The following is a 15,674-nucleotide window of genomic DNA, read 5'->3' as shown; positions in this document are numbered from 1 at the left end:
TTTCCAGAGCACTAAAGGAAGGTAAGAAAATCCAAATGAACTGTATAGAATAAGAATAGAAGGCCAACCAAAGATGAGGAAAAAGTAGTAGGAATTCCCAGTCCCTGCTGTTGCATTGTGTAGTGTAATAGGGAGCCTGCTGTCATTTTTAAGACTGTGCTTAAGAGCAGCATCAAGCTCTGAGTATCTTAGTTGTTAGTTTGTGGGGGCATTAGTTTACTTTTTTTTTTCAACAGCCTTTGCTTGAATTTTGTCAGCCTGTCTTTGTTGAGAAACAAACTGCAGCTAATTCTTAGTGCCCAAAATTAACTGTTCCACTTGTCTTCTAAAATCAGCTTGTCAGGTGGGTACATCCTGGAGATGAATTCTCCTTTTCATTTTTTGTTAACTGTTAAGACTCCAGGAGACATACTGCTATACTGGCAAAAGTTCAAGGGTAGGTTTGGAGACTGATAGAAGAATTTTCTTGATCTGTGTTAGAACACTGTAAGTTAAAATCTCACTTTTTACTCAGTCTGAGTATCTGCTCAGAATACATCAAGCAGATCAGACTACTTGCCTCCTAGGCATGCCAGTTACACTTAGCTAGGAGTTGGAGGTTCCTTTTGTTTTTATGATGATGGCTTTCTCTTCAGAAGATGACAATTTGAGACACCAGCAATGAAAAAATGCAGTTTTGGTGACTACCTGTTCTTCAAAAACTTAGTAGATTTGAAAAGGCTCCTGGAGGTGAAAATGCTAGGAGATCTCGCATCCTTACAGCCAGCTTAATACAACTGTAGTTTTACAGGATGGAACACGTGTCAAGTCAAAAATTCTCTCTCGGTATCTTCTGTGTTCTGCTCATGACACATAATGGTCACTAAATTGTTCAGCCTTTACTTCTGTCACTGTGGGACTGACATATTTTTGCCATCATTTTGTTCCTTCTTTGCATTCTTGGGCATATTTCTGAGAAATGGAAGGGAAGGGAATAGAAGTATGAGGATGCCACACTTCCTTTCTAAGATTTCTCCCATTCTTATTGAATTATAATGAAACCAGTGAACAATGCTTTTAACTATTTACGGTGAATGAGTTCCAAAACTTATTCACAAATGTTTTTCACATTCATAAGAAAACAGAAGGAACTAGAATTTACTCTTCTGGGTCTTAGAATGTACAGAAATGGCAGATTATACACTAAATACAATTTTTTATGGCCCTAAGAGTGATTTGGAAGGTGCTGGGAAGGAAAGGGTAATAGGTGGTGTGTATCTCCCTAGACTCTCTAAAAGAGGAGGAGAATGGAAGTATGAACAGTTTACATGCTGGGAATACAGTTGTGCCATTTACAAACCTATCCTGACTAGAGACACAGGTAGTATCCAAGAAGAGACTAAGTTGCTAAGCAACTTGTTTGTATGGTTTTGAATGTAAGCTTACTGCAATCCTCTTGTAGTTTGTAGTGTCAGCTATTTTTGTGGAGGAATGTTCTTTGTTGTGCATTAGGGCTGGGATGTGGAGGATCAGGATCAAGATCTGTTGAGCACAAACACAAGTACTCTTTCTTTTCTTTTTTTGTTAAAGACAAAGTGAAATCTTTCCGGGCAGCTCTACAAGAAGAGGAACAGGCCAGTAAACAGATCAACCCGAAAAGACCACGTGCCCTTTGAAAAGGGCCTCTGCTGCTAAAGGAATCCACGAACCCGTACTGCTGTAGCACACATTTGTTACAAAACCTAGTGGCCGAGAGAACTCAACTACTTGAAAGTGTAAAAATGTTAGAAATGTTTGTGGAAATGTCCTGTTTCTTATTCACTTGAATGACATTTTCAGTTTTATGTGAAATGCTCCTATGATGTCTACAAAATGCTTCTAGACCAGACAGCACAACCATGCAGGGTTCAGATCTGTGAAGCACTTTGTTTTAAATATTTCATTTATTCAAATAGTGAAATGTTTGGAATTAATTGCCATATTTTTAATAAAGTAAAACTGTGGCCATTTAAAAGTCACAGCACTTCCTTCTGACCATGTTCAGTTTTATGACAAAGACCAGCTGTGCAGTTTAAAATTGTGGCGTGCATGCACACCTCACTAGTGGTTTTACGTAACTCCTCTTCCACAGACAGCTGTGCTTACTTTTCCCATTCTGTGCCTTGATGAAGGCTATTTAACCCTAAACATCCTCTTTTTGAAGCACAGCCTTAAAAAAATACATTCCTTATTTGTCGATATAAGTTACTTTAGTGTGTGTACATTCTTGATGTGTTTCAAGACTTATTTTTTGGTGACTAGTTTCATTTCATAGGATGTGCCATATCATTTTAAGAGGAACTGCATTTTAAGAGTGGACGAACAGCTGGACATTCCATTTTCCTTGTAAAAATCTGGAATCTTGATTTATTTCAATACCATAAAGAATGGTTATATAATTCTAACATTTTATCTGTAACAAAAAAAGAAAAAACCAAAAAAAACCAACAAATCAACAAAACCTGACAAAAATATAAATTAGTTGATGTATATTAAAAGGTAATGTTTTAAGTACTGAGGAGAGTTGTATCTTAGGATAATGGAGATAATATGATATGTGGTATGGTGTGATAATGCTATGTATGGATAAGTTAACTATCAAACTTTGGGGATAAAATACATCCATACTGGCCTTTCACATACTGTTTTAAAACTTGGATTTTGATGCATGACAAACTTACATGTACATTAACCGTAGTTTGCAGGTAGTTTGAGTAGTTCTGTTGCTTTAAGGAGTAGCTAATACCTATTTTTCCCTTTGTACAGTGCCAGCAGCTGAAAAGTGGGGTGAAATTGCATCATTTGACGATTTTGCACAATACCTCTACCTAGCGCTAATAGAAATCCCACAGGTACCTGAATTCTCACAAATGGCGCCATGTGTATCAGCACTTTTTAGGTGGTGGCACTCAAGTTATTTTTGCAAGTCAGTATCCAAAAAAGATTGACCTTTCATGTAAGAACTTCTTGTCAAATGAAGAACAGTAGACCTCTCTAGGAGTTCTCCCTCTTTCCAGGAGTTTGTATCAGCAGACTTGCCCTTGGAAATGTTTAAAAATTACTTTTGGAATACAAGCCTGTTTGTTTGTGCCAGGCCTGGGGGGGAGAAAAAAAGGGAAGGCAATGAAGAGAGTTAAATGAGCCAGAACTTCTTGTAGTGTTTAATGTTTGTATCTCCCATAGAAAGGTAGGCTATGGGAAGCTCTTGTCGCATCATGGTTAAAAATAAAAAAAATCTTCCTGTGTGTAACCATGAAAACTGAAACAATGTAGATTTTACATAATGTGTTTAATAAATTAAGCTATTAAATGAATTACATCTGAGAATTTTTGTTATGCTTTGGGAAGGGTTTCAATTTATAAGCGCATTATATTTTTGAAAAGGCCTCTAACTTCAAAATGAAGCCAACTCTTCTGTGCAGGTTTGTTATGTAGAAAGAAGTTCCCCAGACCACCGTCCTGACTTTAGTTTTGCAGCAGATGTTAAAAAAAAAAATCACACCTCTTCCTTCCTGAACATTTTTTCGAGATCATCACCCATCACAGCTAAAAGAAAAAAACAATTGAATGGAAGGCAGCAGATTGTGGTATCAGGCGCTAGTACAAGTTATCATATAATGTCAGAGGTTTTCTCTGAAGCTGCTCTGGAGAATTCTTATTTTCTAAAAAGCTGAGGCATCCTACAGGAGTAACAGTGGCTTCCATACTATTCACTCATGCAAGCCTAGCATCACAACCAGGCTGTGGCTTATTGTGAGTCCAAAAAGGAGAGTCATCTTTCAGCACCTTTTTACAAAGCCCTGTAAATTACATGTGTCCTGGCAAGTAGCACATGCAAGCTGAAACTGTGTCTACTGCCAATCTTTGTGCCAGAGGCTGCTCCAAGTCAGAGCTACACTGATACTGAAGCAGTGAGAATCAAGAAAAATTGATAGGACTGGTTGTGGCACTTGAATTCCTGCAGCCCATTGCCATAATGGACTGAAATTATTTGAACAGGATTGGAACAAGCTTATCCTTAATTCCTCTCCTGTAAAACAAAAGCATTTAGGAAGTGTGACACGTATCTTCAGCACTTGTTCCTTCTGTATTAGTCCTTGTGGCTATTTACCTGACTCATCATTTGGTTCTGCATGAAGTGAAGCAGCATTAGAATTATTGAATTATTAAATTGTGAAATAAATGTGCAATTCAGTTTATGAAGTCAATGCTTCAGGATGCCTGTAAATTTGAGTGCGGATTTCTATACATGCTTCTGAATCAATGACTTTTAAAAAATTGACACAGGACGTCAGTGGGGCTGCTAGCTGCACTCAGTCTTAAAACATCTTTTCCAAACTTACTGATTCAATGATGCGGATAAATGAAGATTTTCTTAGAGGAGGTTTTGCTAATTTGCATGCATTGCTGTAAATGTCACTGAAAGCTATGATTCATGCTAAAACTTCTGCCTGCCTTAAGGGTGAAGTAGTTACCTTAAAAAATAGCTACTTGAACTTAGTTAACAAAAAACCCAACCCTTCTGTCTGTGTTTGAGCCCTGGCCCATTGGTGTTTTTTTTCCAGTTCCTACAGTGGAGGAGAGGTTAAAGGCAATTCTCTAAGTGGTATCAAGCCCACAAGGTAAATTCTTTTGTTTTCTGAGAAACACTCACTGGGATTCTCTAAGAGAAGCAGATTACTAACAGGCTTGGAGTGCTGGTATTTACCACAGGGATGGGAGACAGGCATCTCAAATCAAAAGGAAGTGTTTAAATACATGTTAAAACAAACACACAAACAACTGATACCATAAAAAAGGAATTACTACACCTTTCTTTTTGCTGTCCAGACCCCTTATGGGTTGTACTGTCGAGTACTGTGCGTGAATATACCGAGGTGAAGTCTGTGATCAGAGAGCACAGATTTCAATTATCATCAATCCATGTTTGGGGTATACTTAGAAAAACACTGTCGTGAGGTAGTCCAGCACCTCACTTCAGCTCTGAAAGAATTTACTACTTTTAAAATACTGAGCAGCAGCTTCTTGCCTACTGTCTGTGATAAAACTGCATCGAACATTTTATTGCAAGTCCAAGCACATATGCTATATTCTGTTCATTGCTTGTTTGAGAAGAGCTTGTCCCACTGCTCTCACTCTGGCTTGAGTAAAACTTTGGTGAAAAAATACAGCATCTTTCATTCTTCTAGCAGGATCTATGAAAAATGGATGCCTTCTGAATTGAAGCCATGTAGTAATCTGAAAGAGTGAAATATGTATATTACAATTCTAGCAATTTAAACTTCAGCTTGAGGCATTTCTAACATGTGCTGGCTGGCAAAGAAAATAGCATGAAAGCAGCCATCACTGATCAACTGCAAAGAAAGAATTTTTACAAATCTGAAACTAGAAGTTATTATCAAATTTGCCATTTTAGAGATGCAGGTTTATTTTCAGTGCAGTTACTTATGTTGGATCCTACCAGGTTCGCTGTGTTTCTTCAGAGAGCAGTACCTGTCTTAGTTCTCCCGAAGAGAAACACCTAGGAACTTTTATCTCGAATTAAGAGAGGATTCATGATGCCACCAGAAGAGTGGAATGTAGCAGTTAATTGCTCAGGTTTAAAATTATGCTATAAACTATGACCTAATCCTCAAGACAGAGGCTGTCTAAGACTCCAGGGAAATTTTAATAACCAATTTACACTATGGCCATTTTTAAAGGAGACAGAAAAGGGTCTAGTAGACGAACACCTGAAACAGGGATTCTTAGCTAGTTGTTCCTCAATATTATTAGCAGCATTTAAAATACTAAGTGTTTGCTCGTGTTCAGGATTGGAAGCAAGGAGTGTCTGGTACTGAGAGGGAAACCCTACTATTCCTGTGCAACCCAATACTAATCTGTGCTATGTAGGTACACATGCAGATAGAAGCTTAAAAAGGAAGGCATAAGAGAAAAAAATACCGAATGAAATCATCTATATCCATTGAACGGGCTCGTTTTTCAGAGTAACCCGTATCTTTTAGGACTGTCTGTATTTTCTCGGCAATTTTGAAGTTTTCAGGGATTTCCTGTCAATGAAAAATGGGATAGAGATTATTTTATGCTCATAACACAGAGAAAGGTTCATTTAAGTAATTTCTTTCCTGCTCTTAGAATAGTTCTTGTTTCAAGTGATAAAAAGTAAATTATACTTTTTCTATTATGGATTACTGTATTATTCTACTGTATATGAATTTTTTAATCTCAGTTCATTGACTATATATATGAATTGCAACAGTAGTGCAAAGCAGACACAAAATGTTTCATTAAATTAGTAGAAGACCTTGAGACATATATATATGGACAATATTTTAATAACATACTCAATTTTAAGCTTTTTCACTATGATTTAATGGCCTTTTTAGATTTTTCTGTAAGAGAAGAGGCAAGTTCCTCCTACCTTCAAACCCTTTTGGAAAACTTTAATACATTAAGCTTTTCAATGTTAATTTTTTACTCTTATAGAAGTCAGTATGTAGGCCACACTACACAGAAATAGAATGTAATAGATGTAGAAGAAACTTACTGTATTATGTAAGGAACAATGAATTCGGTAATTATGATCCAGCAACTGCTCTACAGCACTTGACCTGAAAGAAATACATGTTTAGCATGAAAACTGAGCTGTAACTATTGTTCACTTGATTGGTTGTTAAAGTCTACTACAAAAAACTGTAACGACTACACAGAGCTGTTCTTTTTAAACAGCTGCCTAGTTTTCTTCCAAAAGAAAAAGTCTGCGACATCAGTATAAATCTTCCATTATGGTTTATCCCTGACTGTGCTGGTATGCATGTAACACTGCTAAGCATTTGCACAAAAGAAATGGTTTACTGAATAGGCTTTCAAACTTCAAAAATATTACCTTTGATAGAAGATACTTACTTAAATGCTGCAGAGAGTGTCTTGTTTTTCCTAACAAAGGCTATCCTTACCAGACCATCCCACTCCTGAAATCAACAATTTCAGAATTTTAGAAAGTAACATACAGTTACTACAAACAAGAACAGTCACTACTGACAACTTCAGAACAATACTGGACACAAAGGAAAATCCTTCATGAAAATGTCTTTCTGAACAACACAAAACCAGTCCTGTCTTGGACAAAGCAATACAAAAGGAGGAGAAAATACTTTGCCCCCAAAACCCTTTGAATTGTACTTTTTTATGTCTAGGTGCTATAGGCCAGGTCTTACATGCAGAGAAGGCAGATACTTGAAGAAAATCTGCCTAACCTTGGGCAAGGCTGAAATGGTCTTGAAGTGTTTTAAAAATTAAGAATGCTCTTCTGTAACATTTGTCTTCTGAGATTACACAAACTCATTGGAAGATAAATCTCATGGATATTCCTTTGACCAAAACCTGCAAAATCATCAGCCAGAAACATCTCTGGGAGACATAATGACGAAATCTCTTTCATCAACCATGATGAAAGAGACCTTACTAGCAGCTCTCCAACTGACCTTGGTCTTATGAGAAATACTGTACACAAAGCTGCACAAAGTTGACGGTGGCATGTTCTGTTAATGTCCTAACATAAGCCTGATCAACAGAGGAATAAGTATTTTGGAAACTCCAGTGAATAGCTGGTAGTTTGTACTAGAATCAGCACATGGAATTGATTAGTAAGTGGAAAGAAGAATGAAACGAAGTATTATCACTAGCATGTTATGTTGGGTATACACTGCTCACCTGGAAGTTGATAGGTGGTGGGGGATTCTTTGGCTCTATTCTGACAACACTGGATTCCACTTTGGGAGGAGGCCTGAAGTTGTTCTTTCCAACCTGTTAGTCAAGAGGAGTCAGGCAGCTGTGTGAATAAGCAGCAAGTTCCTCACATCCCTTGAAACACTCTTCTTCTGCCTTTGATAACTGAGTTACCTAAACGCAGAATGACGTACCTTCATCAGATGGTCCACTCGAGCTAATAACTGAGTATTAATAGAGAGTCTGCAGTACAGTTTACTTCCTGGTTTTGCAACCAAACGAAGTGCAAATTCCCTTTGAAACATAAGTATTGCACACCTGAGAGTAACAGGAATGAGAAAATCAATTCTAAGTAATCAATTTTTACATCAGAAGCCAACTAACACACTTGAAAACCACACAACTTGTCCCAGCACTTAGAAGAGTAAAAGTTTATAATAAACAAACTCCACTTTGATTAGAGCGTGTTGAGAAAAACCCAAAACCCATCACAAAACTTGGGGAAGCCATCTAAGTATCCTTAAAGCTGTTACATAATTTGATTATTCATACTGCTAAATGGATCAGGATCAAAGAGACAGTGTAGTCTCGGAGTTGCTTGACTGTAACAAACCATTTTGAATAACTCTATGGTGAGTTGTTCATATCCAAACTTTCCAAAAATTTACCAGTAATGTCACCAACATTCATCTTAGAGAAATCAAGAGCTGCTGACATACTGATGTCTGACACACAGACAGGGCAGTTACATTTTTAGACCAGACAACAAGAAAGTAACTTGGCATTGATTCTACCCTTTCCACCCTAACTTTTTTCTAGGTAGGAAGGTATTTGAAATGCTTTGATTCCCTGCTTATCCCCGCAATAATAATTAGTTGTAGTACGGAAAAGGCATAAGTCCTGTTTTTATCTGCTGGGCACTCACTGTTGCCAAGTTTAAATATCCTCTTTATGCTCAATACATCGCCATAAACTTAATTTCCAAGCATGGTCAGGATATGTAATAGAGAAAAATTTTGGTGCAGCTCTGATCCATCAAACCGCTATTTTAGAAACTAAAAAAATATTGGATTTGAAAATATTTTTAAAACTATTTTCATTCCTACCAGGTAATACAGAACTCTCTTCTTCCACTTACCTGAAAAAAGGTCTGTGAAGCAATAACTTGAAAACAAAAGGTGAAGAAATCTGAGCAAAAAAATTAATAATGTTAGTGTAATTTCTGGGAAATTAGCATTTAAAAAGAACATTTGTTATGTTGTTGTACAGTATGTTGTTTGGCCCATACCTGGTAAGGCAAGTTAGCCACACATGCATCAAAGAATGGTAAGTCTGTTTTCAAGATATCTCCAACCTTAATTTCAAGTTTGTTTGCTAGACACCTGGGGAAAAAGATACATTGTGGTTATCCTCAGATAAGGACATTCAAAAATTTTTTGCTAAAGTAGCACCACTGCTTTAAGTGCTCCCTGTTTCCACAATTGATACTTACGTGCCCTGGACTCTCTTCTGAAGCTCACCAACAAGTCTAGGGTCAATTTCACATGCAATAACCTGAAAAAAGTATATATTTGCAACTCTATGCAACTCCTCCTAACTGGAATTTAATCATAAAAGCCCCAGCACTGTATCTATTGCTATGGGTTTAAAGAATCCTTTAGAAATCCCTATTAGGCTATGCACCTTCCTCTCTCTCAAAATATACACAAGCTTTACCACACAAATGGATAACAGCAATGTACTTTGATAAAACCACACAAAATTTATGTGATCAGCTAAAAACTTACTGGGATTATTCAAATGCTAAGAAAAATATCAATGGAGTAATTCTACTTACGTGCATCACACCTATGAAGACCCTCCCGTTTGCCATAGTCTAAGCCACAGCGTGGTCAGAGCTTGGGAAGATGGTGTATGTGGGGGAATTTGCACTTACTTTTTTGACTTTCTCCAGCATCTTTACTGTTAGATTCCCGGTTCCCGGGCCCACTTCCAGAATGACATCTGTGCGGCGCAGGGCAGCCTAAGGACAAACAGCATTTTGGGAACTTCCCTAGCACCGATTTCGTGCAATCAGTTAACTGCAGAATGAAAGTCAGCGCTTTTTACACAGTAAAAAGCTGGAATTTGCTATCAAGGGGGCGTGAGAGTCGTTTAGAAAGGAACGACTGGGAAACGGGGAGAACAAGAATGTCCTGGCACTGGTTTATGCGGGATCGCTGGCCACGCGTAAAGAACCAGCGAGCAGCCACGTTAGAGAGAAACAAACAGAAGGCCCATCACACACACAAACACGCAGCACGATGGCAATAGCCGCGGTTCCGCAGCGCGTCCTCCCGCAGCCCGGGGAAGGCCGGAGCCAGGGCGGGGCCGCGCCCCGGCCGCGCTTTCCCGGCACCTCGCGCCAGCCCCGGCTCCCCGGGCCCGCCGCCGCTCCCACCTTATCGATGATGCTGTTCACGACGAGCGGGTTCTTCAGGATGTGCTGCCCGGCCCCGGTGTTGAAGAGGATGCCTAGGGCAGAGACCGGCGTGTTACCGTGGGCAGCCGCGATCCGCCAGCATCCCGCCGGCCCCCGCTCGGGTGCGAGCTCGGCTCTCGGGACCCTGCCGCCCGCCCGCCCGGCCCGGTCCACACTTACCGCCGGCGCGGCCCTCCCGGCGCTCCGGGCGCTTCCCGGCCCGCGCCTTGGGCATGGCGGCGGCTCCGCTTGGATCCCTTCAGGCCCGCTCGGCTCGGCCCGGTCCGGTCCCTCTCGGTCCGGCTCGGCTGGGTTCGGCCCCGCTCGGCTAGCCCCGGTCCCGCGCCGCACGTGCTACGCGGCACCACAGCTGGAGAGCGGCCCCGCGTGCGGCCGGCGGGCGGGAGAGCGCCGCCTGGCGGGCCGGCGGACCGCCGCGGCGCAGCACGAACGGCGCGTCCCGGCCCGCGTGCTCGGTCCTCCCGGGAACAGCGGCTCCGTCCCACCCTTCGTGGGAAAGGGAGCAGCCGTGAGTCATAAGTGCCAGTGGTCGACAAGGACGGCAAAAGTCAGCAGGTTCACAAAAGCCTTCAATTACACACGGCGTAGAAATGGGTGTGTTAGTACCCGGACCTACTCCACAAGCACACGTCAGTGGTCTTGGGAAAAGAGGTAGGGTGGAGAAAACGAGAGATGAATGAAAGAGGGGAAGAGAGACGAAGGAAGGAAAAAAGAGAAGAAGAAAGGGTTAGAGAGAGAAAGAAAGAAAAAAAGAGAAAGAAAAAAGAGGGAAAAAAGGAAAGAAAATGAAAAGGAAAAGAGATTCTTCAGGGCGACCCTCATCAGTTTCTGCCGATAAGGTAACGGGGCGCTTTAAGCCCCCGACTCTGCACAAAGCGCCTGTCCGCTCGTGGTCCAGAGCCGCAGTGCCGGTGTAATCATTCCCAACCGCTGGCACGCCAGTAAGACATACTTTCTTTTTTACGTTATTTTTGTATTTTTTGATTGAGTTTCTTATATTTTTTTGGCGTTATGCACTGACACCAATACCGCGCATGTGGGCCGTGAGGCGCACCCCGCGCCGCAGCAGCCCCACAGAGCGCGTCAGCGAAGCGCGGCAGAACCCGCGGCGGGAACACCCAACCCACGCGAGAACGTCCCGCACGCGCGCAGCCGCCCCATGACGTCAGCAAGCAGCGCGCGCCGGGCGCCCCGCCCCGTCCCGCCAAGGCCCCGCCCCCGCCCCGCCTTTGCCGGCTGCGCGGCGCGGGCACCGTTCGGGTGTCGCGGGGCAGTGACGTCAGGGCCGCGCGCCGGGGAGGCGGTGGTGCCGCCGCGGTATTCGCTGGTCCCGGTTCGTGGGAGGCCGGGAAGGGACGGGGAGAGGGGGAAAGGCGGCTGCGGCTTCCAGCGAGGTAGCGCTCGGGGCACGGAGCCCCGGGGTTGTGTCGCTGCGGGCGGCGCTGTTCCTACGCGCTCGCCTCGGCTGCTGCTCCGGTGGCTGTTGCCCCCGTTTGCGCTGCCCGAGCCGGCGCGGCTCCGGCGTGGAGTGCCCGCCACGGTGCCGGCTCCGGGGCGCCGCCCCCGGGGTTAAGGCAGCGCGGCCTTCCTTACCTGTTATACCGGCAGTGGCAAAGAGCCTGCTCGGAGCTGGAAGGAAATAACTGTTACCTAATTCCTGGGAAGAGTTTCCCGCTTTCTCCTTGAAACAGTCAGGATAGAATTCATGGGAAGGCATGGGAGGAAGATGAGGCATTAACCTGACAGAACTTGTGTTTTGCGGGAAGGGGCGTGTTTTGGCCTTTATTATAGGTGGTTGTTTTCTTCCTGCAGGCTGAAGAACAGCAGTTTTTCTGCAGAGCAGTCTTCCCTTAATCAGAGGCAGGCTCAGTGCAGCAGTGGTGAGTTTTTTCTCCAGTTTGTTGCCTTAGAAGACAGCAGTGTGTGTAAAATAAAAGAACGAGGCCCTAAATGCAATAGTGATGCTGCTTCCTACTTAAGCTTCCATGTGCCTTGCTTCCCATGTCTCATACATGAAGTCATGTCTGTAACGTATTTAACATGGGTTTTAAATTAGCCCACAGAACACATCAGCAAAATGCTGCCAAATTAAAATTATATTCATAATATATAAGATACACCTCAGATTTTGCAAATAGTGTGTTACTTACGGAGTTTGGCTTCTTGAGACTTCATGGCAACACCAAGTTTGTCACTGCTCTCTGTTTTTCTTCTCTCATTGTTTCTTTGTACTGTCCTCATCAAGGCCATTTACTGTAATGCTTATAAATGATAAAATAAAGGTTTTTGTCACCCATCCTTTACCTATAACATTTTGAAACTGTATCATCAGAAGGGGGGTTTAAGTGTAGTTAAAATGAAAAGGTTTAAACCTGTTCCAGAGCGTGAGGGCTGACTGCAACTTGCATTTCCGTCTCAGCTGTTGGGCACTAATTTGTTCTTAAGTGGTCTGTCAGGTCTTTTTGAAAATCTGTTAAATTAGATAAATTAAGAAGTCAAGGGAATGAGATCGACCTTGTAGTATTGGTCATCCTAGAAATTTACTATTAAACTTTAAAAATATCCGTACGTTGTCTCTGTATCCATTTGGCTTTTCCTATGTCATCAGTACTGAACCCTGAAAGTGACAGAGTATTTTCTGAGTTAATCCTTGGAATTGTCTCACTCATTTCTTTACTGCCTGTTTTTTCTGTTGGGAATTTTTGGTCACTTTGGTGGTTTTTGTTTAATGTGAAAGGTCATTCTTCTCCTCACAATTTTTAACATAATCTGATCAACTTTCCTTAACGTTGTCAGCCGTCCTTGCTGCTGTCTTGTGTTACCATGTTCCTCATTGTTCATTGTATCCTTCATGTCTTCTGCATGCTTTTTAGGTTTTAGTTTCAATGTTAAATTTTTGTAAAAATGAAATTTTGGAAATTATACTCCTTGATTTCTGTCACTAACAGTATGGGAAAAAACCACCTCTGACTCTTTCCTGCTCAGACATTTTTATTTGTCTTCTTTACTGTGGCTTAAATTGGGCAAACTATAGATAGCCTGGTTCAATTACATGAAGTAAAATTAATATGTAGGTTTTGAAAAATCTTTGTGACATTTAGCATTAGTCATTGTGATGGTTTTGACGATTGCTGTAGTTGTTAGTGAGTTTAAGTTGTACCTTCAATAACCAGGATATTATTAGTTCATTTGGGTTCACTCCTCAGAAGGAGTACTAGCATGTGGCATGATTGATACAGATACTGGAATGCTAGAAAAGAGATTCATGGAAAAGCTTGTACAGGGTTGGAGAGGCATCAGTGTAACTACCAACTTTTCCTGAAGGTGACAGTATACTTGGTAACGTATCAAATCTGTGTGACTGTGAATGCCAGCATTTGTGTTACTCATTTCGGGAGTTCTTGTGGCTTTTCAGCATGGAACCTTTGTTTTTCCTGTTTTCCTTGAAACAAATGTGCTGTAAAAGACAGTCGTAAGTTTCTGCTTGAGCCTTCTAAGCTGCCGGGTGTAGCAGGGTGTTGTTCATTAGTTGTATAATCTGCTGGTAAGATGCAGGAAGTCCTCTTTGTAAGTGCTGTTCAGGGAGTTAGTTTTAAGTGTCTGCGAAGTCGTCCTCAGGTTCCACTGTCTTAAGCAAGTCCTCAAACTCTCCTCACAGTTAATTTGCTTTAGACCACAGACTGTCCTAGTAGCTCTGGTGTCTCTCCAGTTTTTTCCTTCTTGAACTGAGGAAAGGGAGAACTGTGAGAACCATGCTGGAAATGGTGTTCTAGAAGCAGTCTCAGACACTGTGTGAAGAAAGATAATGACATCCACAGAGCCATTTGTGCTCTCGAAGTAGCCCAGCATGTGTTTGCACTATGATCAGGGAGAGCACACTGTATTTTGTGTAATACGTTTACTGCTTTGTCTCCTGATTTCGTAAAATCTTAACTGAATTTATTCTTGTGTCTTCTTACAGTGGGAAAGAATTTATTGAATTCTTAACAAAAGAGAACAAAAATACACAGAATTAATTGTCTGGATAGGAGTGAGTTGTTATACTGCGTTCTCTCAGAAAAAGTGAAGTATGGAAACGTTTAGTGGTGAAATCCTTCGTTTTGTACCCCTTCAGATGTTTAGCAGTCACCAATTTCTTTTCACAGTGATGCCATGATGATTTTTTGCCTTTTATTTTTATATACCTTTATGTATCCTCAGTATTCTTAACATGCATATTTGTAATTCTTTAAGCCTGATATCTTAGCATAGTCCTGGTATTTTGCTAGGCCAGAAGACCAAACACCCTAAAGGCCTCGTAGTTGGAGGCTGGAAAGCCTTACGCTATCTTGAGAAACCAAGGCCGTCTCTAGAACATATTCTGTAAACTAGGATTAAGCCCATCTGGGGGGGAGATGCTTTAGAATAGGGAGATGTCACGCCATCCATTTAACCCTCTCATTGGGGTATCTTCGTCAGATATGCTAATTTGTAAGGTCTATAAAATTGTATACACAATATACGTGGGTGTGCATTTTGGCGTATTCCACCTTGATGAACTGTTGCACTGTTGGGATCCTTATTAAATACTGAGGTAAAAACCCTTTTATCCCTTAGCCATCTCTGGCTCTTAGTTGTAGGAGCAGGGAAAAGGCATCAATAGCTGATGCGATTTTAAAATTAGGATATATTTTAGTGTGATGGGAAAAGTACCTAGAAACTTCTTTGTCTGTATGAAAAGCATTGACTGTTCAGGAAAAACATTAAACTGGCACGGCTAGTATAAAACTAGAACATTTAAAACATGGCTAGTATAAAACTAGAACATTTAAGACACTTGAAATATTCTTGGAAGTAAAACATGTTTGCAGATACCTCCTTAGAAAGGGAATTAAAGAGTAAAGAATAGAACAGAAATGAGACTTGGGTTTTTGCCACTTAAAGGAGATAAAGGAGTTTGAAAGTGGGAATGGAAGTGCAGAACATTGGATGATAATGATGAGGAACTGGTATTGGTATTTGTGGTCACTGAAGCCACTAACTCATTGTGCTAAGGGGTGGCATTTGATGTGTTTATATTGTAGGTGCAACTGTGTTTGGTTTTTTTTCCTGCCAGCTGAGACTTGAGAGTATGCCATTGTCTAGTTCAGTACTGTTGTATCCAGTGGGATCTTGGAGAGCAGCTTTTTCTTGTTCTGTGTGGATATTCTCTTTATCCTTTTGCAAGCCGGAATTCTGGCATGACAATATAGTCATGCCAGGGTTTGCAGCTGACAGCATTGAACACTTTCTGGTGAAAGGGATTTCCTTCCTTCCAAAATGTATGTGTGCAGTTTGGTTATCGTAGCAATGGATGTGGACCACATAAAAGCAGGAGAAAGCAGCCAACATTCCTGATATTGTTCAGTGTTTGTTGTGAAGACGCAGTCTGACATTAGTAAGTAAAAAAGGGAATTGATACCTTTAC

General features: G+C 41.4%; 3 protein-coding genes across 13 annotated transcripts in view; 2 read left to right on the top strand and 1 right to left on the bottom strand.

Annotated features, from left to right (window-relative positions):
- KIF2A (kinesin family member 2A) overlaps window positions 1-3,335 on the top strand; it is a 56,585-nt gene extending 53,250 nt beyond the window's left edge. For all 4 annotated transcript variants that reach the window (XM_032097299.1, XM_032097297.1, XM_032097301.1 and 1 more), the window contains one exon: window positions 1,570-3,335. In XM_032097299.1, the coding sequence (XP_031953190.1) occupies window positions 1,570-1,655 (86 nt within the window). In that variant the 3' untranslated portion in view covers window positions 1,656-3,335. The remainder of the gene's footprint in view (window positions 1-1,569) is intronic.
- DIMT1 (DIMT1 rRNA methyltransferase and ribosome maturation factor) lies at window positions 3,289-10,585 on the bottom strand. 2 transcript variants are annotated; one of them, XM_032097302.1, is made up of 12 exons: window positions 10,388-10,585; window positions 10,187-10,260; window positions 9,683-9,769; window positions 9,239-9,300; window positions 9,035-9,128; window positions 8,885-8,934; window positions 7,941-8,064; window positions 7,732-7,824; window positions 6,925-6,989; window positions 6,566-6,629; window positions 5,962-6,068; window positions 3,289-5,256 (listed from the first exon to the last, which is right to left on the bottom strand). In XM_032097302.1, exons 1-12 carry the CDS (start codon window positions 10,440-10,442, stop codon window positions 5,214-5,216), a joined length of 918 nt encoding a protein of 305 aa, XP_031953193.1. In that variant the 5' UTR covers window positions 10,443-10,585; the 3' UTR covers window positions 3,289-5,213. The 2 variants fall into 2 exon arrangements, with proteins under 2 accessions (XP_031953193.1, XP_031953194.1); XM_032097303.1 differs by lacking the exons at window positions 9,239-9,300; window positions 10,187-10,260; window positions 10,388-10,585 and having other exon boundaries at window positions 9,683-9,770.
- Window positions 10,586-11,459: 874 nt separating this feature from the next.
- The window catches only part of IPO11 (importin 11), an 82,215-nt gene continuing 78,000 nt past the window's right edge, over window positions 11,460-15,674 (top strand). For 3 of the 7 annotated variants that reach the window (XM_032097289.1, XM_032097292.1, XM_032097291.1), the window contains exons 1-2: window positions 11,460-11,561; window positions 12,041-12,108. The gene's annotated coding sequence lies outside the window, so the exon portion shown is untranslated. Of the gene's footprint in view, window positions 11,562-11,600; window positions 11,623-12,040; window positions 12,109-15,674 lie in introns of those variants that run through there. The other 4 variants (XM_032097293.1, XM_032097295.1, XM_032097290.1 and 1 more) reach the window with 4 other exon arrangements.

This window comes from Corvus moneduloides, chromosome Z (genome assembly GCF_009650955.1).
Source record: "Corvus moneduloides isolate bCorMon1 chromosome Z, bCorMon1.pri, whole genome shotgun sequence".
In the NCBI taxonomy this organism is placed as follows: Eukaryota; Metazoa; Chordata; class Aves; order Passeriformes; family Corvidae; genus Corvus; species Corvus moneduloides.
The sequence above is the reverse complement of the archived record's forward strand: the minus strand, read 5'-3'. Positions and strand labels throughout refer to the sequence as shown.